This window comes from Silurus aristotelis (genome assembly GCF_946808225.1).
Source record: "Silurus aristotelis genome assembly, chromosome: 7".
NCBI classification, from domain to species: Eukaryota; Metazoa; Chordata; class Actinopteri; order Siluriformes; family Siluridae; genus Silurus; species Silurus aristotelis.
The window spans coordinates 28,132,380-28,157,917 of record NC_139580.1 but is presented as its reverse complement, the minus strand read 5'-3'; the positions used below and the strand labels follow the sequence as shown (position 1 = coordinate 28,157,917).

Below are 25,538 nucleotides of genomic sequence, written 5' to 3'. Positions count from 1 at the left end.
GAGGAAAGTGAGTGGTTTATTAGGCTTAGTAGCTGCAAGCGGCGTTGGGCTCGACTCTATTCTCTTATCGCTTTTCTCATAATCTTTTTTTTTTTTTTTTACGTGGCACTAAAACGCCGTCTTATACTTGAACGTGTTATTTGATTTAGAAAAGGCGCACCTTCAAGCCTAATTTTATCACCAGTATATGAAGTGTTAGAACACTTGGCTCTTTGGCGACCCCTACAGGAAGGAATATCTGTACAATATTTGCAGTGAGATATTAAGAATGAGAAATGAGAATTTTGTTTGCAAATGAGGGTTAACGTGTCAGAATTTGGGATTAAAACACGGATTCACAGAAAAATATGCGTGTATGCATGCAGGTATAAGTCTGAATGGGGTTAAATATCGGCGTTTCAGCAAAAAAAAAAAAAAAACAACAACCCAGGTTTCACTTGGACACATTATAGTAAACATTAAAAGCGCACTATTCTGGGTAACTCGGTGGAGCCCGTGTCGTTGTTTTTTTTTTAGTAGTATTATTATTAGTATTATTGTTGTTATTAAAAAAAAACAAAAAACAACCACGGTCGCGTGAGCTAATGAATTATGAGTGAGCGCGCGCGGGCTGCAACCGAACTCGCGCCCTTCAAACCGAAGCGCGCGCGCGTGCGTGTGTTTTCGCTCTCGTTTCTCGTCTTCGACGTGACGCTCGTCAACACGTCGCCCGGTGATCATTCCCGGAGCAGAAAGTCGTTTCCGAGTGAGTAGCGGTGTAAAACGTCAGCGTGACAAAATGGGGGTCTTTTTTTTTTTTTTTTTTTTTTTTTTTTTTTTTTTTTTAATAATGTTGCTCTCCGCCATTTTGTGAGAGCGCTCACAGGGGTTCAGCCGTGTAATGGTTGAAACTGTAATAACCCCAGCTAGTGGAGAGAAGATCCGCCTGATGTTAGGGATCAGGGGCAAATAGCTCATCTCATCTCATTCCCGTACACACTTATAGACTGTAAAATACACACAAGACACAACTTTATACCAATTAATGATCAATACATTGTTAAACAACAGGTGGAAGTATAACAGTGCACACATCAGGACTTGACCCCATTCATTCAACTAAGCAGCTATGGAGTTAAGGGCCATGCTCAGGGGCCCATGCGTGGCACATTGGTGTGGCTGGGATTTGAACTCATGCCCTTCAGATCCAAAGTCTTATACCTTAACCATTAAGCTACAACCTCTCCTTTTTGTTGAACTTGTTTTGATTGGATCTTGGTGCATCAACATACAGTTGAGCATCAGTTTAACAGCAAGCAGAACATTTAGAGAGGAATACATGATGACGAAACTCCTCACTCGAACTCGCCACAACCCCTGTGACGTCATTTGCACGTTTATATTTTGAGTAGTGGAAGTAGTTCAGTCATCGGTGTTTGACTCGTTATCATTAATAGCATATCAACTCCTAATAGAGACATTATAACCATAACTTTGGATACTTAAGTACATTTGGAGGCAACTCGTTTTGTACTTTTTCTCAAGTGCAAGTTTAAAGGGACACATTTTACCGAGTGCATCTTTACTTTTAACTCAACTTCAAGGTTTGTGTACTTCATCCACCATTTGTTTTTTCCCCCAACCTGGTTATCACTTTTATTTTATTATTCAGTTTTTAGCAGATGTTGTAACTTTATACAGGAGCCCCTACAGGGGAAAAAAGCGCACACTATTGTTTAGATGAAGCGCGGTGGCGGTTGGTCGGAGCTGCACTTCTTCGCGTGGCCTGTAGATGCCGCTGCCGTGCGACCGAAGCACTTTTTTTTTTGTCTGTGAGCGGCCGCCGTTTCTCACACACACACACACACACACTCAGCGTGTGTGTATGTATGTATGCACGTGTGCGCGCGCGCGCGCGAGCGATTCGCGCACACACTCACACACACTGTCAGATCTACTCCAAAGCCCCGAACACACGGCCGTTTGAAATCGATCGTCTTTGAAGCATGACGGTTTCAGAGCGCCGTTAGATCCTGGTTGTTTGGGTGAACTTGGGATTGAGATCGGTGTGTTTTTTTTTTTTTTTGTTGTTTTTTTTTTTTTTTTTTTTTCTCCCCCCTTGCTTAGTACCCGTGTGTGTGCGTGCGCGCGCGCGTGTGTGTGTGTGTAACAGACCTTATTAGCGAGCTGGCGCTCTTCTCCCCATCTGCCATTTCTTTAACTTTTTTAGACGCCCCAGAGCGGTGAGGGACCGGGCGCCGCCGGACTATGGGCTCTTAGGCAGGCGGAGAGCGTTGGATTTTTTGGGCCGGTGGTTCTGCGGGATCGACACGATGGCGAATTCGACGGGGAAGAATGCACCCGAGCAGCGGAGGAAAGGACTAGCTTTCCTGGACGAGCTGCGGCAGTTTCACCAAAGCAGAGGGTGAGGAAAAAAAAAAATATATATATAAAATTCACACACACACACACAAGTTTCCCCGCCGCGCTTGACCACATGTACCGGGTTACTCATTGTGCCGTTTCTTATCCTCCGCAGATCACCGTTCAGGAAGCTCCCGGTGGTCGGGGGGAAGGAGCTGGATCTCAGCGCGCTCTACGCCAGAGTCGTCTCTTTAGGCGGCTTCGCGAAGGTGAGCCGCTCCGCCACACACTCACCGACGGTTCACACGGTACCGGCACCGCGCTCTGGGGAACAACCGTGTCGATAGTCTCCGCTGCGAGCGTGTGAGCGCAATCATGGCCTCTCGCTCGGCCGGCAGTGTGCTAATGCTTTATGTGTGTAGAGCGAGAGAACCCCGGACGTTAGCAGTGAGTGTGAGAGTGTGTGAGTGCAGTTTGTAGAGCGGCTCAAGCGCGGTTTTACCGCCGGCTCTGGTCCTTTCCACCGGGCCGCGGGGCTTCTGTTCCGCCATGCCGTTTCTGCCGCGCTCTCCTCGCTGGGAAGTTCGGGGGAATTGGCTGTAATCAAGGCTGGGGCTTCGTGGCTAAAGGCTGGAGTGTAGGCCTCACTCATACACATACACACATACACACACACACTCCATACACACACACACTCACAGGCCCGCTCACCGAATAATACTCTACAGAACTGGGTAAATGTTCCCGGCGCTGCGCTGCGCCGCCGGCCCGGGGCTCTGCTCGCCTCTGCCCGCGGACTAGGATCTTCTCTGCGGCTCACCCGGGGCTCGCACCGCACTTTCACGGGAAACATGTATCGGTGTAGCATTAGCCTTCAGTGCTAACAAGGGGTTAGCAAAGCTACCTGATTTAGACTGGGAACCGGCTACCGAGTACACACTCACACACACTCTCAAAACACAGAGATGTAACTTTATTTGAAGATAGTTATTTCTGGAGTGTGTGTGTGTGTTTCAGGTCTCAGACAGGAATCAGTGGAGTGATCTGGGTGAAGAGTTTTCTCTCCCCCGCAGCTGCTCCAACGCCGCTTTTGTTCTCAAGCAGTTCTACCTGCGGTAAGTTTCCTCCAACATCCCGGAACGCACGCGCCTTCTGTTTACATCCCCGCTCGCGCTCTGCCCGGGACATGGGCTCTACACGACATCTACACAACAGCTACACAATACGCAGCAACTACTCACTGTGCAACAGCTACAATTGTCTTACACACCACAGCACCTACAATTAAACCACACAACATCTGCACTTGTACAGACCCTACACATTTACACAACTACACAGCATTTATACAATGCACATATACACTTGCACTACACACTAACATCTACACATCTACAATTCACTCTCCACATTTGCACTTGTACACAAAAACTACAGATCAACACTATACAACTACATCTGCACGAAAACTACACACCTACACTTATACTACACATTAATGCAACATGTACACAATATCCACACACCACACATCTACACAATACATGTATACTGCGCAATGACACCTGCACAACAACTGTTCTACAAGTTTAGATGTGTAGTACTAGTGTAAATGTTGTGTAGTATGTGTCGATATGTAAATGTTGTACTACACAATACACATCTACGTAATATCTACACGCATACTGCACAATGCACAACATGTACATTATTACAATACACACCCCCATCTGCACTGATACACAATTACACAGTATACATCTGCACTCATGCTACATAAAATCTACACACTACACATCTGCACTTGTACTACATGCTACACAACAGATGCGCATCTGCTTAATGTACTGCTTAAAACACAACATCTGCACTTATACTACACAATAGACAAGAACTGCAATTATAGTACACAATACACAACTGCACTTATTCTACACAATACATAACAAGCGTGATGCTCTCATACTGTGCTCCTGCAGCTTCACCCGTCCGCTTGTCTTTCGTGTATCGCGGACACGTTTGTGTTGTGTTGCGTAGTGTTGTGTAGCGTGACGTTAATAAGAACACGAAAATGCACGGTTGGCTTTTTGCCATGGTGGGAGTTTTGTATGCACCTGTTGCGTTGGTGGGGTATTAGATTTTAATTACCCTTCTGCCCCTGCTCCACCTGGGCTTCTGCCCCTGCTCCACCTGGGCTTCTGCTTCTGCCCCTGCTCCACCTGGGCTTCTGCTTCTGCCCCTGCTCCACCTGGGCTTCTGCCCCTGCTCCACCTGGGCTTCTGCCCCTGCTCCACCTGGGCTTCTGCCCCTGCTCCACCTGGGCGACTTCTTCATGGCTCTGAACTCTCACATATAACACAATTACAAAAGTAAAGCATGTTCCATCTGATGCTCTGGTGATGCAGCGGTCGCTGTTGTGTGTGTGTGTGTGTGTGTTTTTACGTTATAATCAGGTCAGACCTCAACTAAAGGATGTTCAGACACTCTTATCTTGTTTTGAGCGTACGAATTTATCAGAAATGGGCTTTAGAAAAATGACTCAGGAAATAACTGTGTGTGTGGTGCCGGTAAAAAAAAAAAAAAATCGAGTCGAGGTGTGTGTTCAGAGTTGTATAAGATTCCATGTCACAGTGAGGCTTCAGTAGTTCAGATGTTGAATCATGATGAGTTTAGATCTCTACACCACCAAACCGACCCCTAAAGAAGGCCCTTCACTCTCGCTTGCACAGTCGGATGCATAAGATATACAGCTCAGTCTCTCAGGATCGGGGTTTCATGCAAAGTAATATTGATGTGCTGTGAAGTGTAAATGCTACATTTTTGTGTCCTGTCTGGAATTTTTTACTGTCTGGATTTAAAATGCATTGTTTTATTTACAATTCTTTAATATTTGAAGAACAACACTGATTGGATGGAGAAGACTGTAGTGTAGCTCAAAACTCAGGCTGATCAGAAGTTCAAGGGTTCACGCCCCATTAGCACCAAGCTGCCACTTTTGGGGCCCTTGAGCAAGGCCCTTACCTGGACCTGAATTTATGAGCAATACTCAAGGATAAGGTGAAGGTTGACCCTTCTAGACAATTCACTCTCCTGGTTGTTGTTGTTGTTTGCGTCCACATCATCTTCAGGATTCCCCATGTTGGATGTTGCCAGTTTATTTCTGGGAGGTGGTAGCTCAGCGGTTAATACACTTTAGATCCGAAGGTCGTGAGTTCGAATCCCAGCCACACCAAGCTGTCGCTCCTGGGGCCCCTCAGCAATGCCTCTCATAGCTGCTCAGTTGTACTTATTAGATAAACGTAAATCTGAATAACAGGATCGAACCATAAATGTATGTTTTCCGACTTTCAGATCTGAACCTCGTGCATTAAAATTGTTGTGTAGATGATGTTCAGTAGACATGGCAACCGGAACAAGGCCAGCACACTTTGTCAGGGATGAGAGTTTCGTTCATCAGTATCACATGGTTTAGTAAAGGGCACAAAGCTCACACATACACACACATGCGAGTGTGCCATGGCCGATTGGTTTGGATCCAGCAGCGGGTGGTGTGTGTGTGTGTGTGTGTGTGTGTGTGTGTGTGTGTGTGTGTGTGTGTGTGTGTGTGTGTGTAATATTTATTTCCTATTGATTCAAGTGATTTGTAAGTTCATTTGGAGGGCGTGTCTACTAATGGCATTTCGGCCCCGAAATCTGTTCGGGACCTTTCGACCCAAAAATGGCTCGCGTGTGTGCGCGTGTGTGTGGGATATCGGCGAGTTCCTGTTCTCTCAGGTACGTTCCTCAACAAAACAGACTGAGAGTTTCAGGATTTGCATAAACTGCTTTCACGGTTGCCTGACGTGCTCACGTGTGTTCAGCCAGGAGGAGGGTTCTCCATGGAAAGGGTTTGTTTCAATTGGCTTTTGAGGACTGGTGTGTGTGTGTGCGCGAGAGAGAAAGAGAGATGTAAACCTGTAGAGGTGTAGTGTTAGTCAGTGTATGAGGGATTACCATTGCTGCACATACAAGGGGAAACCTCATTCAGGAGACTGCCTCGGTGATTCACTTTCTCACACACACACAGGGTGATATTCTGTCCGTTAGTGGGTGTAACTCCCATAACACTGACTTAAAATTTGCATGGCTGTCTGATTGTTAAAACACAGACTGAAAACGTGTTCAAGCGTCGATCTGTAGTCGACGTCACGTGACCCGAGCCTGAACTCGGTTATGATCAGGATGATGTAATGCACACTCGTCCTACTCTTCAGGAATTCCTCCAGAAGCCTTGGTCACCCTTAACACGCAACGCCGCTGCTGCCGCCACCAGAGTCAAACGAGGTAAAGAATTCAGATCAGGTGGAGCCTAAAAGCCCAAGCCTGACATGTGACAAGTTTTCTCTCTGAAAGAAAGCAGTGTTGGAGTCAAAGTGGCTCATGTGTGCACGAGGAAATACTGGAGAGGCATATGGGGGGGTTAGAGCGGTTGAACGAACGCGTAATCGATGGTTTGTCTGAATCTCCGTGAACAGTCTAGCGGTGCTGGCAGGTGTTACCGCTCCAAATAAACCACACGTTCGCACCGTTTGCCAAATGTAAATATGCGCGCCTCGTTTCTCATTCAGCGCCCGGAGGAATGCGTTCCCGTTCACGTGAGAACGTGTTTTCCAAACACGAGAATGTATTCACTTTAACAGCTGAGGGCTAGAAGTTTGTTCTGAATGACACACTGCTGGCAGGAATACTTTGTATATACACACAAACACTCACACGCATGCCTGTGGCACATGGCAGTAGTACGCACTAAAGCAAAGTGTAAGCGTTTCAATTCCATTTTTTCCCTCCTTTCAGCTATTTAGAGAAGTACGAGAAGGTCCATCACTTTGGAGAAGATGACGACGAGGTGCAACCCGGGAACCCCAAACAGTCGCTTCCGATCGGCGCCATCCCTTGCTCCTACAACTATCAGCAACACACTGTATCAGGTACCTGTTTATCCTAAACGCTTTTCTCCTTACATCCGAAATTAAATATCGGTCCACGTGTGATCGTCAGTGCGGAGATCCTTCAGAACGAACGTTCTCGTGTACTGCTAGGTGACGAACTCCTTCCGTCATCGCTGACTTTTCCAGTGTCTTATTTTTCTTTCTTCTTTTTTGCTTTTTGCTAAACTACATTGATACGAATGTGAAAAAAACGTTGAGGCTGGAGAGAGCTTGGTGCAGTAGATCCTCGTTTGCTGTGACCATCTAAATGCTGTGTAGAAGAACAGTTGGCGTGTTTTTTTTTTTTTTGTGTGTTTTTCGCTTGTCGGAGTTAAAGTGCACGTGCACGTTTAGTAGGCGCGTGCGTCACGTTACTTCATTCATCATGGATAACTCGAAATATCTAATATACGACTGTTTTGTTTTTTAATTTGTCATGATTCTGCACACAGTATCTCACAAAAGTTAGATAATTTGGATATATTTTAGAGTATTCAATGTGCAGCTTGTATAGCAGAACAGATTTACTGTTCTCAACAAATAACTCAACATACACCCTAAGTGATAACAGCTGTACATCATGTAACCCTGCAAAGCCACACATCCTTTTTATCATGTTTGTGTAATTGTTTGTATAACAGGACTATACAAATTTGTGTATCTTGTATTTAAAATTTGGTTCCAATTCTCGCATACTGAACACTGGATATTCAACATGGTCATGTTCATGGTGAAGAACTCCTTAGAGGTTGCAGAAGCAGAAGGTCTGCTTGTTGTGATTCCCTCCCAGAAGGAGGCCTCTTCTGAAACCGGCTCATTAGAAAGCAGTTTGCTGAAGACAAACCTGTCCGAGTGCATGAATTACTGGAACCATGTCCTGTGTTAACTTGCTTAACTCAGATGTTGTCCAGCATGTGTGGCGTAGTGTCACTGGTCCTGGTGAGCAGTACTAAGAAAATTGACTACAGTCAAGCATGGTGGTGGTAGCATCATGGTCTGGGGCTGCATGAGTGCTGCTGGTACTGGGGAGCTGCGGTTCATTGAGGGGAAACATGGATTCTAACATGCTGTGAAGCAGAACATGATGCCCTCAGTTCAGAAACTGGGCAGGACGGCAGTTTTCCAACATAATAACGACCCCAAACACAATGCCAAGATGACAACTGCTTTGCTGAGTAAGATGAAGGTGATTAAGTGGCCAGGTAGGTTTCCAGACCTGAACCGTATTGAGTTTCTGTGGGGCATCATCAAGCATTAAAGTGCCATGTGTCTAACATCCAGCAGCTCTGTGATGTCATAATGGAGGAGTTGAAGAGGATCCCAGCAGCAACCTGTGCAGCTCTGGTGAATTTCATGCACAGAGGGAGGAAGGCAGTGCTGGATATAAATGGTGCTCACACAAAATATTGACACTTTGGACACAGTTTTGATATGTTCACTGAGGGTGTACTAATTTTTGTTGCCAGCTTTTTAGACAATAATGGCTGTATGTTGAGTTATTTTTAGAGGACAGTAAATGTGTACTGCCATTTAAGCTGCATATTGACTACTTTTAAAATATATCCGAGGTTAATTTCTATAATATTGTCCATTGAGAAGGTGTACTACAATGGTTGCTGAAATGTGAGGGGTGTACTCACTTTTGTGAGATATTGTATGTGTATATATCAATATAAAATTATATTGTTATATTGCATGTTTCTGCTCCTCCTGCTTCAGTAAAATCATATGTTATGATTAGTTGTAATTGGACGACACCTGATGAACAAGCGAGCTGCTCCGGTTGATCAAAAAATAAAAAAATTAGATAATCTCGTGAAAATGTGTTTGGACTTCGTTCAGACTGACATCAGAGACTCGAACAGACTCTCAGAAAGAATGCGCATAAGCTTGCATGTTGCTTTCTAAACATCCCATTCCATATTTAGTCTTCATGCAGAATGCAGAATGCAGTCAGCATTCACATTCATCCCAAAGGTGTCCTATAGCTGGAGATCTTCCACTCTAAACCATGTAATGTAGATCTTAACAAAACTGGCATTGTTATACTGGAACAGGTTTGGGTTTCCTAGTTTACATGAAGTAAAATGTTTATGCAGCTGCATCCGAAGAGGTCCGATACTTTACAATATATCTCCAGGTTTGTGCTAAAGGTTTGAGGAAGAACCAATTATAGGTGGAAAAGTCAGGTGTCCCCATACTTTTTGCCATAGTGTATGTGTTGTGGAGCAGCCTGGCTTCAATTCAATTCCCTGGAGTTGTCTTACATGATCAGGTTTTCTCGTTACGTATCAAACTTTTACATTTTCTCAGAAAGCAGCTTGTGATACTTTGCCCTAAAAAAAAAAAAAGCGTCTATGCTCGATGAGTCGGCCGGATGGGGTCCAAATGTGAACAATTAGTCTGAGACGTTTATTTATTTTCCCCCCCATCTCGAGATTAATCCTGAAGTTTATGTATTGTGTGGTGTTTGGTGAGTTAAGGAGTTACAACTAATAAAATCAATCCAAAGCTGATACTAAAAAACAAAACAAAACAATATTCCATGTAAAACAGTACTGAAAATGTGCTAAATAAATTATTAAAATATCTATTAATATATTATATACATTAATAAATAGTGAGGAGAATGACATGCATTCATGCTGAAACAAAAAGTAAACTGTTTCATCTAAATAATAAATAAAAGGCACTTAAAGTATGTTGCATCAGTGATTCGCCTCTAGAGGCTGCTCTTGTAAATAACGAAACCCGGAAAAACTATCGCTATGAACTTTTGCCGATAGTTCTAGAAAATCAGCTATCGGTGCCGATTAATCTGCAAAATCGATGAAATCTACTTTTCATGAGATTCCTCTAAATGGAGACGAATGATGCCGTGACCCTGAAACCTGCAGATCTGTTTAAGACATATTACAAATGAAATGATAGCTATGTTGGATCGTACTTGCCGATAACCAATTAATCAACCGATTAGTTTTTAAAATGGATATTTTTCAATATGTAAAATAGTTCTGAACTTTATAACAAAAATTAAAAAAAACCCACTAGTGAATCATGAAAATGTGCTAAATGAGATATGAATATATAAATAAATAAATAAAGAATAAATGATACATAATTAATATATCTCCATGTAAGTCTCACATGTAAGAATAAACACGTGACGTCCGTGATTCGCCTCTAGAGACGCAACCCGGGAAAAACTATCGCTATGAACTTTTGCTGATAGTTCCAGAAAATCAGCTATCGCTGCCGATTAATCGGTCCGACCTCTACCACTTTTACACTGAACTTTTCGTAGTCTTTTTTTTATTTTTTATTTATTTATTTATTTCCTTTTTGATCGACAGACTATCTCCGTCAGAGCTACGGGCTGTCGACGGATTTTGTCCCTCCATGCGACTACAACAAACTGGTGCTGTCCCTGCTGTCGGGGCTTCCTAACGAGGTGGACTTCGCCATCAATGTGTGTACGCTGATGTCCAACGAGAGCAAGCACACCATGCAGCTGGAGAAGGAGCCCAAACTCGTCACGCTGCTGCTGGCACATGCCGGAGTTTTCGACGACTGTACGAACGTTTTTCATTACTGTCGCACATTAGGACTCACGTCTTATCATTCACAAATATACATATATATATATTTTTGGTTTATTTTCTGTTTGTGTGTTACAGCATTAGGTAGCTTTTCTGCTGTATTTGGCATCGACTGGAGGGAGAAAACGTCCCGAGACTTTGTCAGGGTAAGATTGAGACACAAATATATCAAATCACCTGGATATTAGCGTGAATGTTAATTTACTCACCTGTGCTCTTTCTACAGTTTTGGAAGGATATCGTGGAAGACATTGAAGTAAAAGATCTCATCTCAGACAAGAGCTGCACACCACAAGGTGGGTGGACACACTCACACACACACGCACCCACACGTGTTCATTCATTATGGTTTTGGTTATTCCTTTGTTGTGGCACTGGTTGAATGGAAGGCATGGTTTGCGTCTTTGTTTCAGCTTATTTAAGGTATAGCCATAACCACTGGAGTCCTCATGAAGGACAGATTGGGGATTTTCAGTAATATCAGAGGTAGACAAAGTTGAATGTTGTTGATTTTAACAGTACAAATCCCTCCTGCTTTAATATGACCCGAGTTCTCCTCTTCCATTTCGGCTTGAGTTCAAGTTCTCGAATGGTGGATAAAAAGTAAAAGTACTCATTTGCATCAATTTCATTATTAAAGCTATTCAATGTTTCGTCATGGCTTTTTACACAAGCTTGGAAAATGAACCGAAGTGAACATGCATTCATACTTTCTGCCTTGTTTCTGCTGTAATTACTGTCCAGACAGCTAGACAGTTTTTTTTTTATTTAATCATCTGTTCCAAACCCTGATCATACAGGATTCTTTTACTTCATGAGTTCTTACACAGGTTTAAAAAAAAATCTGAATAGACCTGAAGAAGTGCACATCTTCATCTTAGTTCACTAGTTGATGCACAAACAACACAGTCACAAATATTTTTGTTTATCTTTGAGAACCGCCCACTTTTTCTACTCACTATTTACGTATTGGGACCCCTGAATTTTCCATCCACGTGTGCATCTTCTCCAAACCTTTTTTCCTCAATTTGGAGGTGCAACTGTGTCCTTAATTTGTACCAGAATGTTCAGGTACAAATCAAGATCTCCGGCTATATAGAGCTCCAACCCTATTTGAATGTAAATGAATGTTCAGGCCTCCTCACCTTCTCACCAACAAACCTACATAAACATAAAGTACCTGACTTTACTAACACCCTTGTGGCTAAATGAATCTCTACAAAATCTAGTGGAACCAGGTGTCCACAATCAGTTGTCTGTATAGTGTATTTGGAATCATTGAGTAATGAAGAGAAAAAAAAGTGGTGGATGAAAGGTGGATCGTTCACTTAGTGCTGTTTCTCAAACTTGATCCTAATGCTTTACTTCTGGTTCTCCATGGGCTTGACCTTATCCGGAGTTCTGTAAGCCTCACTTCATGCAAACGAGGCGTGTCTGAAAGTTAGTTTAACACAACTGTCCTGAAAGACGGATAAATGAGGTTATGGAAATGTAGGAACCGCGTAATGACGGAGCAAGCAGTCCAGGTTGGGTTTATCTGAGTGTGACTGAACAGAAACGTGGTGTGTTGTTTGCAGGAGAAGGTCCGGAGCAGCGTGTTGAGCAGGTGGTGCTGTTTCACCCCCAGAGGAGCATGGGCATCTCCGACGTGGAGGGTCAGCGCGTACTGCAGGTCGCCATCATCCTGAGGAACCTGTCCTTCGAGGAGACCAACATCAAACAGCTGGCTGCGAACCGCACGTGTTTGCGCTTCCTCCTGCTCTGCGCACACTGCATGTTCATCTCGCTGCGGCAGCTGGGCCTCGACACGCTGGCCAACGTCACAGGCGAGGTCAGACTCCACCTGTCCTTCTGTTCCTTTTAGTGACGATTTTTCTAAAAGTTGCGTTATTTATGGTGGTGGTTTATTCGGAAACGCTTTCTTTGTTTTTAAACAGCTTCAGCTGGATCCAGTAGACTTTCGAACAACACACCTGATGTTCCACACGATCACCAAATGTCTGATGTCGAGGGACCGTTTTTTAAAAATGAGAGGTAAGACCAATGCCAGATATTGATACAATTGGTTTAGACTAAGAAAAGAAAACCTAAAAAAAACTTGCATATGTATACTTACTCTGATATACACTTATCTATCTATCTATCTATCTATCTATCTATCTATCTATCTATCTATCTATCTATCTATCTATCTATCTATCTATCTATCTATCTATCTATCTATCTATCTATCTATCTATCTATCCATCTATCTATCTATCTAGTATATATGCCCTCATAGTCATATACACCCTCATATATACTTATACACCCTCATACACACACTCTTCTATTACACACCACACACACTCATATGCCCCCATAGTCATATACACTCTCTCTCACACACACACTCACACACTCATTCAACCTTATATACACCTTCATACACCCTCATACACACCTTCATATAGACTCGTATACACACACAGGACTCTGTCGTCTTTATTCTGTTATTATAACAGAGTTTTAAATAAATAAAGTGCAGAAAGATAACACGATGCTACAAAAATACGTTCTAACTCGTAACTAAATACGCTTTGGCCCAAGGTTTGCGGACACCTGAGCATCTCATTCCACATTTAGTCTTCATTCTTCTGGGAATATGTTCCACTAGATTTTGAAGAGATTCGTTCATCTACGAGGGTGTTAGTAAAGTCGGGTACGGATGTAGGTGAGGTGAGGAGGCCTGGGGTGCAGTCAGCGTTCACATTCAATGAGTTAATTAGGGTTGGAGCTCTTTAGCAGGAGATCTTCTACTCGAACCCACGTAAAGCAGATCATGGAGATGATTTTGTGCATTGTCTTGTTGAAACATGTTTGGGTCTCCTAGTTCAAGTGAAGGGAAAATGTGAGGCTTCTGTTTTCAAAGACGTCTTGTACAATTGTGTGCCTCCAAGTATATTGTTTTTGATAAAAAAAAAAAAAAAAAAAAAAAATTATTCTTCTCTTGTAGCCATGGAGATCATGGCCAACCTGAGCAAGGTGGAGGACAACGGCGTTCTTATCTGCGAGTATGTGGACCAGGAATCATACCGGGAGGTGATCACGCTGCTCACCCTGCCAGACATTATGCTCGTTATCTCTTCCCTGGAGGTGCTTTATCAGTTGACAGAACTCGGGGAGATCACCTGCTCCAAAATCGCCTGCGTGGACAGGAGCATAGGTAACGCATCCACGAAGTTGTGCATATACAGAAACACATAACTTCTACAGTTAAAAAACGTACTTTACTATTAAAGCTGATCAATTACGCGAAATCACCGTTACACATGAGATAGTCAGTGAAACGTAGAGCTGCACTACCTGCAATGATCAGAACTGGTGTGTATGTTTTTATTTTCTGACAGATCTGCTGGTGCGTCTCGTCTCGGTTGATTTGCACACGTTTGGACCTGAAGCTTTGACGGCTATTAAACTGATCGAGCACCAGAGCACAAACAGCCAGGTGGCAGAGGTACGGCCACAGCTCGTCGAGAATGTACCTCCTCCGGTTCAAGGAGCACCCGTGACGGGTAAGAACTTTTGGTTCCTTACATCATTTCAGACCTAAATATAAACATTACGGTTAAACATGTTGCCTCAGGCTGCCAAATCACTGTTTCGGAGCACGTGCTTCTTTCGTCTCAAGCAGGAAGCAATCTGCAGTAATAATTACCCAGATGTGTTTTTATTTATTTTGCAGTTCAGCACTGCCCTCTAATGTTCACAGCATTTATTACACTTCTCTGCTTTAGACCAATCACAAAAAGATGAACAATGCAAAGTTGTAAAGCGCAACAATGCCTTTTTCCCCCCCGCTGGTACATTTGACCTTTTATGACCTCTGGTTTTATAGTGACAAGAGTTTCAGTCCAGACTAACCCTCCGCCTGGCATTGTAGAGATCGATGGAGAAAAGTTTGCATCTCAGTGGTGAGTCCTTTTTTTTTTCCTGAGTGGTTGCCTGCGTGGTTCAATAGTATATTAAATAATATATAATATAAATAATATATATTAAATAATATTATTAAAATAAAATATATAAAAATTAAATGGAATAAATCTAAATAATGCAATACATTTATTATTATTGATAAAATGTATTAATTTATTATATTGGCACAAATGACATTTATTAAATAAAACGTATCAAATGGAAAAATTTAATTAGTTTATTTTTATTTGTTAGACCCTATTTCAGTAATACAGGTGTGTGTGTGTGTGTGTGTGTGTGTGTGTGTGTGTGTGTGTGTGTGTTTTACATAATTTTTAATTGTCTAAAGATATGTTCTATTTAACTGACCTATGTATTTCATTTCTTCCACCCTTCATTCATTCATTCATTCATTCACTCCCTCGATGTGTAGAATTGTCACAATTTTCTCCTTTTAAGAGAAATTCTTGAAGCTGTACAATAAAAAGCTAAATAATCCATATCACTTGGGTGTCGTAAAAATCACACTTTTACAACACGCTACAAATCGTATTTCTGGTAATGGAGTTTGTAGCCACATTGAAACTGTGCCAACTTTATACCTATGGCATCTTTTTGTATGTTTTAGAGTTAAATAATAAAAAAACGGTGACACTCAGTGTGAGGCGGAGACTAAACAAAGTTGTGGTCCGCCACTTAATATGTTCCTGAGGAAACTCGGATTGTAAACTATGTTCCGCACGTAAATTCGGTTTACTAAACCGAAAGCCCTGTACCGAAACACTTCGGAAGGAATGCATGTAACGTTTAATATTAAAGGCAAAAATTCGGGCATTAGTCATTCTTTGGTATTTAATCACAATTTAGTTCCTAATGATTGTGTATTAAATCTCTCTCTACCACCTCCCTTCTTCTCCAGGCTGAATGCACATTATGAGGTACATGCAGAAGGCTCTGTTTCACGCTCCGAGCTGTACTCTGACTACCTGGCAACATGTGGCAAGCTGTCACGTAGCGGTGTTCTCACGTCTAACTGTTTTTACAAATGTTTAAGGTGTGTATGTTTCTTTCATCATGTCTTGTACATATTTATCGGTGAACTATTGCCTCATACATTTTTTACAATTTTTTTTTTAAAAGGACAATATTCCCTAATCATACGATTAAACGCATGGAAGAGTCTAAGGTAAACTCTCAAGCTCAGATCCATGTAGTTGGTTTGAGGAAAAGGGCGATTCCTCTACCCATTCAACTGTATTACCAGCAGCAGTCCTGTCCTGTACCAGGGCCCAAACCTGAAGCCTCCTTAGACCCTCCACATCACACCCAATCAGGTAAGACAGTGTTCTGTTTTGTTGCTGTTTGGGCTTTGCTGTTGTTTTTGTGTCTTTTACTAACGTCTGCTGATGTTTGCCAGCGTTGCCGCCTGGTGTGGGTGGGCAGTTTGTCCGGGCACCAGCACCAAGTCTTACTGCCAACCAAGCATCACCAACCGTTGCCTTCAACATGCATGGAGCTCCCAATCCTCATCCTCATGTTCCAGCACCAGCTTCACGGCTCCCAGCGAACCCACTGGTACAAACGCCACCTCCTTCCTCCACAGCAGCTTCACCAATGCTTCCACGGCCTAACGACATTCTAAAGACCGCCATGATCCAGAGCTCCATTCCCACCATTCCCCTTGCCTCCACCCAGACTTTCCTTCCACATGCTCCAGTAACACTGATGCAGAAGGCACTACCACAGGGACATATCCTCACAGGAAGAGTACAGGCAGCCTGCCCTCCCCTGGAGCAACAACGGCTTCCGACCCCACTGAGCCAGCAAGTTGCCTCTTCCCAGGATTCGTTGGTGGTACCAGCCAACCCTCCTCAGTACTCGAGCACTCCTTGTACACCATTGGTGGCAGAAGGGCAGGTGTTTACCGTAGCAGGTGTACAGAGCACCCAAGGATCACGTGTGACTTTCCAGAATATTGCCCCAAAGCCTGCCCTGCAGGCACAGCATGCGCTACACCACCAGCCACACCTCCAGCAGCAGCAGAGCTTGGTTATAGTCAGCCCTAATCCACAGCCCAATCCTGCCTTTGCCCCAGCCATCCACCACATTGTCCTGGCCAACCCCTCAACCATGCAAAATGCCCAGACTATCCAGATTTCAGGGCCTCCCGCCACCTCTCCTCAACCGGCCTCTTCCCAACTCAACTCTTGCTCCAGTCCATCCTCAAATCCCACCCCGGGCCAGGGGCCACCTCCTACTGTTAGCCAGATGCTGTCTGTTAAAAGGCAGCAGTTACAGATCCACACATCACCTACACCACCACCACCACCCCCTCCACCAACCCCTCCCATGGCCCCACCCATATCCCCTGCCCAGACTACCTCTACAGAATCTAGCTTGATCAAACAATTGCTGCTTCCAAAGCGTGGCCCCACGACACCAGGAGGCAAGCTTATTCTGCCAGCACCACAAGTTCCTCCTCCTGCCAGCACCAGGGCACCGAGCCCACAGGTAGTTTACCAGGTAACCAACAGCAGCCAGGGAACTCCACAAACTCCACAGCTAAATGTACAGCTCATGCAGAGCTCGCTGCAAGCTCCAGGTGCTGTACAGACCGTCCCCATTTCAATCCTACCCGGGCAGATCCTTTCCACCTCCAATTCTGCCACCATCTTACAGGCCACGCCTAACAATCAGGTCACGTTCACGGTAGTGCCAAACTCTAGTTTCCCTAATGCCGCAGTGAGCAGCCAGGGGGCACCGTCTCCTATGGTTTCACAGACGGGTCTAACCATCAACACATCACCCCCAACAATCGGTTTCCAACTGACCCCGCCCATCCCTCCTTCAGCATCCACACCTGTCCCGCCTTTCCGAGGTGACAAAATCATCTGCCAAAAGGAGGAGGAAGCCAGGGATGCTGCAGGACTTCATGTCCACGAGAGGAAGATCGAGGTGATGGAAAACTCCTTGGTGACCGAAGTCTCCACCAAAGCCAGCAACGGGCAGCCTATGGAGGTTGACAGACCTGGGGCCAAGCTGCTCAACGGTAGGAAGTTTGACTCGGGTCTACCTCCATACCACTCAGGGAACAGCCTGCCAGAGGCTCTGCAAGGTGCACAGGCCCTCAACGGTCCAAGCGTACAGGGCAACGATAGCACGGCCAAACAGACGTCAGGAAGCGCACCCTCTGAATCTATAAAACCCCTTGTAAACGGGGTGTGCGACTTTGAAAAAGTCGGGGAAGCCACGACCGGTACCCATCCAAGCAAAAACATTCCAAATCATAAAGCTTCCAAACACATGGGCAACGGGGAGGTGCTGATTCCTTCGAAAGTGCACGAGACTTTTACTGACTCAAACTCCCCCCAGCAAGGCACTGCAAAAGCAGAGCAGCTGGAACGTCTGGCCAATGGGCCGAAAAGCTCTGGTCACAGCGCTGAGATTTCCAACGGTCCCTCAGCCCAGAGCTTGGACACGTCAGGCTCGAGGCAACAGCATTCACCTCACAACCACGTCTCTCCTGCAGCACCACCTACTACCCAGAATCCCCCTGGAGCAGACCCGGCTACTAATGGCACGTCTGAGAGCAGGCCCCTAAAGAGACCAGCAGAAGACAGCGACCGGGGCGCTTCGGGAATCCCCAACAAGGTGGGAGTGCGGATTGTCACCATCAGCGACCCCAACAATGCTGGCAACAGTTCTACCATGGTGGCAGTCCCGGCAGGTGTTGACCCAAGCACAGTAGCAAAAGTAGCAATAGAAAATGTAGCGCAGCAGAGACCCGGTGTGCCTGCTCCGCTTCCTGAAACGACTATTCAGGTAAGACTTCTACACTTTCTGAGTAGAATATGTTTGCCTGGGGGTTCGAAACTGGTGTAGTCCTTTATTCTATTTGATCTTTTAGCCTGTATTATGGGGGAAAAATCCAGTTTTGTCAAGGGTATAACTCGCACTCCTGGGAGAGTGGGGGAAGGATATTTCTGTATGATGGATATCAGCGGTGCAAAAAACTATTTTTGTGTTATGGCTTTCCGACTGCTTGCTAAAAGTATTTTTAATAAGTGTTTATCACTATCTAGGACTGTTTTAGGTATTTCTTCCTAAAGACAATGTCGGAAATGAGACATCCAACCCCCAACTTTAATATTTTTCCAATTTTAGCTGCCATTTCTTACTAATAAGGTATTTTTAAACATTGCCCAAAAACTGTGGAAGTATTCAGCCTATGGGGTTCCACATTAAAACCTTGCATTTTTGGCTGATGGGCGCCAGATATTATACAACTGAATCCGCTCATATATACAAACACGTTCAACAACACATTAAGTTTTTGTTTACTGTACATATATCTGATATTGATAGAAAAAGGAAGGGGAACAAATTCCTAACTTAAATTGTGCCTACTAATAATAATCCAAATATGAATAATCCAATTGTTTTTGCAAATAATTTTATAAACCTGTAGTTTATTAGTGACCCTTCACAGATTCTTCTATTAATGAAATATAGCTCATTAGGTGGTTGAATCTGAATGTTGGCCCTGAGTCAGTAGGTTTTGGGAAAGAAAACTGGAAAATAAATACACTAGTGTAATTTTATTGAGCTGAACGGTAGGAAGGCTCACTTCGATCACATATACGGGTATAAGATATGTATCGTCTGCGATAATGTAATCGTTTCAACGATATATTGCAAAAACGCCACACCTTTAGAGTGCAAGCATTCGTTTCAATCTATGAAAATGGATTCAGAATGATCACAAAATTCAAGATATGATGGTTGAAAATGTGTGAATTTATATTTTCATGTTTTAAATCAATATAATAAATATATAATATATTGATATTAATAATAATATATAATATAATCAATCAAAATACTGATTTTATCTGCTTTGGTAACAGCCAAAATGTCTTATTTTAATTGACATTAATTGTAAGAATTTGACTCAAAAGGTGGGGCACACTTTTTAAAATTTTTTTTATGGCTTTATAAAGGTAAAAAAAAAATTCCTGTAAAAGGAAAAGATCAATGTGTAAAATAATTTAAGGCAGCTATCCATGGTCCTTAAGGTACCAGCACTATAACACACTCAGCTAAATGTCATCTCATTATAATTATTGGTCAGATAGAGAGAGAGAGAGAGAGAGAGATAGAGAGATATAGATAGATAGATAGATAGATAGATAGATAGATAGATAGATTTATTTTGTCAATATTGCACAAACCCTTAATCCCAACCTTTTCACCCCCCCCCCCCCCTCCCTGTGTAGCAGCCCGTGTCGGCTCAGTCTCCACCCCCGGTGGCTCAGACTGCACAAAAAGTCAGTCAGAGTTCGGTTCCTCCAGGTGATGGGCCTCAAGCCGCAGCTCTCCCTCTGGAACAGACCCGCAAACCTGGACAGAACTTCAAATGTCTTTGGCAGGCCTGTAAAAGGTACGCGTGGATCCGCAATGCTAAGCCGTGCTTTGTTTTTTTTGGTTCATTCATGACCAGACGTTTTTCATGTTGACAATGTGCTTCCCCACATGGCGCAAGAACTTCCGGGATGCTTAAATAATTTGATTAATCATTGTTTAATTATCGCTGTGTGTCTCCTGGATTTTTAGTCCCGTCCAAATCTGTTGGGTCAGTAGTCCTTTTTGCGTGCGCTTGGAATAATTATGCCTCATTTTACCTTCTGTAAAATGACCAGTAGAGCAAATTTCCATGTAATACAAATCCTGTCCTCATAAAAGCATACGTTATATACTATCATAAACATGAACCTACAAAGTTATTAAACCTAGGCAGTGTTTAGTCCTACAGGTGTTGTATGTATGTATTCATGGTCACGTGACCTCTGGTACATACATCGCTGCCGAAAAAATCTTTCTCTATTACATCATTTATTCCACAATATGAGGGGCGTTTGTCAAACCGGGACTTTAATGTTACAGGTAAAAAAAAAAAAAAAAAGGATGCCATGCAGTGGTCTTACAACGCCCCTCGTATTATATAAGAATACAATTTTTTTAAAGAATATATGCATTACTTTATTGAATGGATTGTGCTTTGTGTTTGCGGTGATCCAGGTGGTTCGAGACACCGTCGCAGGTCTTCTACCATGCGGCTACGCAACACGGCAATAAAGGGGCGTATCCCGGTCAGTGCATGTGGGAAGGCTGTGAACCCTTTTCACGCCAGAGACTCTCTTTCATTACACATCTACAGGTCAGACGGCGACCAGATCCTTTTTTTGCCCTTTTATATTTTAGGAACGAATGAATAAATTTGCTTCCTGGTTTACACAAGGTTAATAAGCGATGTGTCTTCCACAGGACAAGCATTGCTCTAGGGAAGCTCTTCTAGCCGCACTCAAGCTGGAGGAAACGCAAGGCAGCAGTTCCAACACTTCCAAGTGAGTAATCCTACTTTTCAGCCCTCACGCTGTGTTTTTGAGTCTTGGATATTGTGAAACAACTCGATGTCGACAGACTATCCAGATACCTATAGCCAGGGTGGATCGTACTTGCCGATTAATCAACCGCTATTTAAAATGGATACTAGATTAAAAAAAAAAAAAACACAAAGTAAAATGGTATTTAACAAAAAATAAATGTAATTTCAATTGCTCTGTACTTTTAAATGGTAAATCTATAAACAGATTAAGATCAAGTAAAGTTTATAAAAGCTTTAGAAGTATTGTTTGTTTTTGTTCATTTCAATATTTACTAATACATTTTTAAATGGAGTTCATTTTAACTCTAGTTAATGCACTATGAACTAACACGAACAAGGTACAGCTCGTGGTCTCGCGTGTCAAAACAAACAGCCCGCGGCATCAGTGATTCGCCTCTAGAGGCCTCTCTCGCACTGTATTACTGACGCGACCCGGAAAAACTATCCGTAAGGATTTTTGCAAGCAACTGTGGGTGCTTCCATATTAGGCAAGACCCATGAATGTGTTGACCTCTAGTAAGAGCGTCTAAATAACTCCTGAAGGCCTGTAGCAGGAGAAACTTGAGCAGTTATTGTAATTTTGAGCACAGGTTTCCTTCCATCACTTTTCCGATAAAATAGTGCACATGCTGGGAGAACTGGGACGAACGGTGATATAAAGGGTTGCATTTTTTCCATTCATTCCTGATTTTTCTCATACACCTTTTTTTCTCTCTCCCCCCTTGCAAGCTCTTTGGTTTGTCATGGTTTTCTTGGTTTCTTCACTTTTTTTTGTTGTTGCTTTAGTTCCTTGAGATATTAACGCAATAGTCAGCAATCGACACTGTTGTTAATAGAACCGATGCTGCATTGCATCTCACCTGCCCCCCCTGCACATCTCTGGCCCCCCTGACATTACAAGGTTCCAGTGCAGCAAGTATTTGGAAAATATTAAACTTCAAACCAATTTTTCCATCCTGGAACACATGGAACGGTTTAAGAAACTGGCACAGGCCAAGAACTGCAACAAAAAGGATGATTTCCCTTGGTGAATTATGTCATTGTTTTTTTTGTTTTTTTTACTTGTGGTCCTCTGGGAGTTTCTCCTCACTATTACATCTGAACTTTTTTGGAGGGGTAAAACCTGCTTAATATCTGATATCTGAAGTTTAAAGTGTACAATGTTCTGAGGTATGGCTGTAGCGGTTGGAGGATAGTCAGAATATTTTGGAGAGAGAGAGAGAACCAGCCATATTTCAAGGAAGTCTTGATCCATTAAAGGGAATAAATCTTTTATTACCGATGGAAAAAATATTAAACACGGTTTTGAGGAACATTAAAGATTTGAAGGTCACTTTAAAGATGTCTGTGTGTGTGTGTGTGTGTGTATGTTTAAGAGAAATGCCACATATACTGTAGACTCACACCTTTGGTGACTGATGCAGTTGCATTGCATCAGTAGTTTCCTGGATTCAGAATAGTTTAGTTTTTCCAGCATTCGTTGATGACTATCTGATGACTGAAATAAGAGATTTCAGGAGTTCCTGATTGTTTTGAATCTGTATAGTTATAACTAAAGCTCCATATGAAAGCTAACTGCTGTGTGTTGGATGTTCTATATGTTATTGTATTTATTACGTTAATGTATTGATTGTGTGTGTGTGATTAGGTCTCCCCCGCCGGCAGGCAGCAGTTCGGCTCCTTCCAGGCCACAGAAAGCGATCGTGAATCACCCGAGCGCGGCCCTCATGGCCCTGCGTCGCGGCTCCCGCAACCTGGTGTTCAGGGACTTCACTGTAAGTATCTCCACACACTTCTCTCTTCACCACGTGGCTACGAATCCACCGCAACTTCTAACGCTCCTTTTCTCTCAGGATGATAAAGAGGGACCACTGACCAAACACATCAGACTAACTGCTGCCTTAACGTTAAAGAACATTGCCAAGTATTCAGACTGTGGACAAAAGTAAGTGGAAAAGCTTTACGTTAATGCTGGTTTTATGGGATGGGAGGTGTTAAGGGGTTTGGATTGTCAATTTGGATCCCATTCTTTTTTTTTTTTTGGTGTGTGTGTGTTAAGGTTCACATATGGTGGTATGTTTTTAATTATTTTACGTTTTCCTAAGCCAAATCAGAGAAAAATAAGCGTTTTCAAACTAAATCATATTAATGTGGACGAAAGTGTTTTTGTCAATGAATTTTAGTTGCACATAAACGATCGTTTTGTTGCTGTAGGTTTAAAGTTTAAAAGGTATATTTATAAATGATTAACATTGCACCGTGTTAGAACTGCAGTTATGATAAAAAATGGATTGGAGTTCATTTGTAGAGTAGATACAACCCACTGTCGAGTCCCCGAATCGTCCTGTGTGTAAAAAGTTGACTCTCGCTACGATCTGTCCTCCGTCACACTGTACATACACACTATAAATGTCTTCTGTGGTCTTTTATTTTTTTATAAACTGACAGCATTGTGTAAATGATTGTGGTGCACCGATCCTAATCCTCGTTTTTGTGTGCGCAGACTGGTGAAGCGGCATGAAAATCACCTCTCGGTGCTGGCGCTCAGCAATATGGAGGTTTCCACCACGCTCGCCAAATGCCTTTACGAACTCACGCACACGCTGCAGGCTTGAGCCCTTGAGCTGAACCCAAAAAAAAAAACATTCGGACAGGAATCGGATCCCGAGATGCCGGGCGTCAGCAGCACCTCTCTCTTTCTCTCCTCCTCTCCTTTCCCGTTCATTTTTCTCCCTCCATTCCGGTCCCCGTGCGTTGGGATTTGTGCATCATCACTTCACCTTATTATAAAAAAATGTAAAAAAAAAAAAAAAAAAAACTGCCACGGGTCTTCCACCAGCCACACAGAAACCAGCGCACACGTTTCCAACAAGCCACCTTCTCCTCGTCCAGCACGGAACGAAGCTGCCTCTCCACTCGCAACCAAACGAGCACATTCTCCTCGGTCCATGGATGGATGTGGGGAGGAAGGGAGGGGTTGGGGCGGAAGTGGGTGGGCTCAGTAGGTGCAGGGGGGGGTGGAGCAAAGGGCAGCAGAGGTGTGGCTAGATGGATGTTTGTGTTTTTTCTTTTCCTTTAGAAGTTGATAGCTTTGGTTTTCTTACTTGAGCCGATTATATTTTCACTTATTTATTATTGAAATAAATTCCAATATTAAATGAGAAAAAAAACACTTGTAAATATTTGTGAATAAATATAAAGTAAAAAAAAAATTCTTTCATGCCGCTGCAGCCACGTCTGTGAGAGATAGAGAGAGATATTGGTGGAGTGTCTGAAGCATTATCTTAGTAGGTTGGGATTTCATTTTTTATTTTTATTTTTTTGTTTGGTTCCCTGGTGACTTGTACGAGATGTGATTCTATACTCAGCAGTGGATGAATGTACTTAAGAACCTGTAAATATTCTACAAAGGTACTGATGCTGTAAAGTTGGGGGAGGGGGAGGGGGGAACAGGTTTCTTTCTTTCTTTTGTGGAACTGTGATTTATTTTTTTTCCCCCCATTTTTGTACTAATATAACTTGTAGAACTCATTTTGCTGGCTAAAAGAGTATGGAATAATATATCTTGTTATTTTGTAGAAGAGCAAGAGAAAAATACACAAAAAAAAAAACCTCCAACCACGAATATTGAAGGTATTTCCCTCCTCCTGGTTCTCCACTCGAAGCGTCACTGTACAGGCCCTCTCTCTGCCCGTACCCGATTCTTTTTGTATTTGTAAATTGGTTTAAATACATGGCGTTTTATACAGGTTTTCTCCTGTGTCCTTTTGCTTTCTGTGCATATATTTTCCTCCTCCTCCCCCTCCCCCTTTTTCTATCTTAATATAGTGTGGAATTTTATTGTACTATTTTTTCATTCTTAAGACCATGCCACATTCCGGCTCCCCGCCTCCTGGACAGTCCTTCCCTTCCCAGTGTGTTGTGTAACATTTATAAACTGCCTGTTGTGTTAGCATCCGAGTGAGCGGGGTGTTTTCTCCGCCCCCTCCCCCCAAGCCCCGCCCCCTCCCTCTCCCCATTCTGCGGTGTCAGTAGGGTGTGTGATTATATATACATATACCTAAGTCTGTTCTAGGTTGGCTTACTTTACTGGGTGACTGTTTATAGTTTTTAAATAAAAGACTGAACATTTTTGCTATTGTTTGAGACGAGGGTTAATTTCTGTCTGTGTGCACCTACACCCCCCCCCCCCCCCCCCATCACGACCCGATCGTCTCATCTTTTTCAGTC

At 43.2% G+C, this 25,538-nt stretch overlaps 1 protein-coding gene and 1 long non-coding RNA gene across 4 annotated transcripts; one reads left to right on the top strand and one right to left on the bottom strand.

Annotated features, from left to right (window-relative positions):
* Positions 1-538: 538 nt before the first annotated feature.
* On the top strand, positions 539-25,454 carry arid2 (AT-rich interactive domain 2). 3 transcript variants are annotated; one of them, XM_083546103.1, is made up of 22 exons: positions 539-745; positions 2,210-2,404; positions 2,519-2,612; positions 3,361-3,458; positions 7,177-7,310; positions 10,664-10,882; positions 10,988-11,055; positions 11,136-11,205; positions 12,487-12,740; positions 12,847-12,943; positions 13,905-14,114; positions 14,299-14,463; positions 14,787-14,862; positions 15,783-15,917; positions 16,004-16,197; positions 16,281-18,685; positions 20,140-20,303; positions 20,942-21,080; positions 21,188-21,267; positions 22,957-23,083; positions 23,162-23,253; positions 23,812-25,454. In XM_083546103.1, exons 2-22 carry the CDS (start codon positions 2,313-2,315, stop codon positions 23,921-23,923), a joined length of 5,025 nt encoding a protein of 1,674 aa, XP_083402229.1. In that variant the 5' UTR covers positions 539-745; positions 2,210-2,312; the 3' UTR covers positions 23,924-25,454. The 3 variants fall into 3 exon arrangements, with proteins under 3 accessions (XP_083402229.1, XP_083402230.1, XP_083402228.1); XM_083546102.1 differs by lacking the exon at positions 539-745 and adding an exon at positions 1,835-2,045; XM_083546104.1 differs by lacking the exon at positions 539-745 and having other exon boundaries at positions 801-2,404; positions 20,143-20,303.
* Positions 2,295-5,939, bottom strand: LOC310728751. Its single transcript, XR_014534322.1, has 2 exons — positions 4,592-5,939; positions 2,295-4,533 (listed from the first exon to the last, which is right to left on the bottom strand). It is a non-coding gene; the product is annotated as an uncharacterized lncRNA (long non-coding RNA).
* Positions 25,455-25,538: the final 84 nt, after the last annotated feature.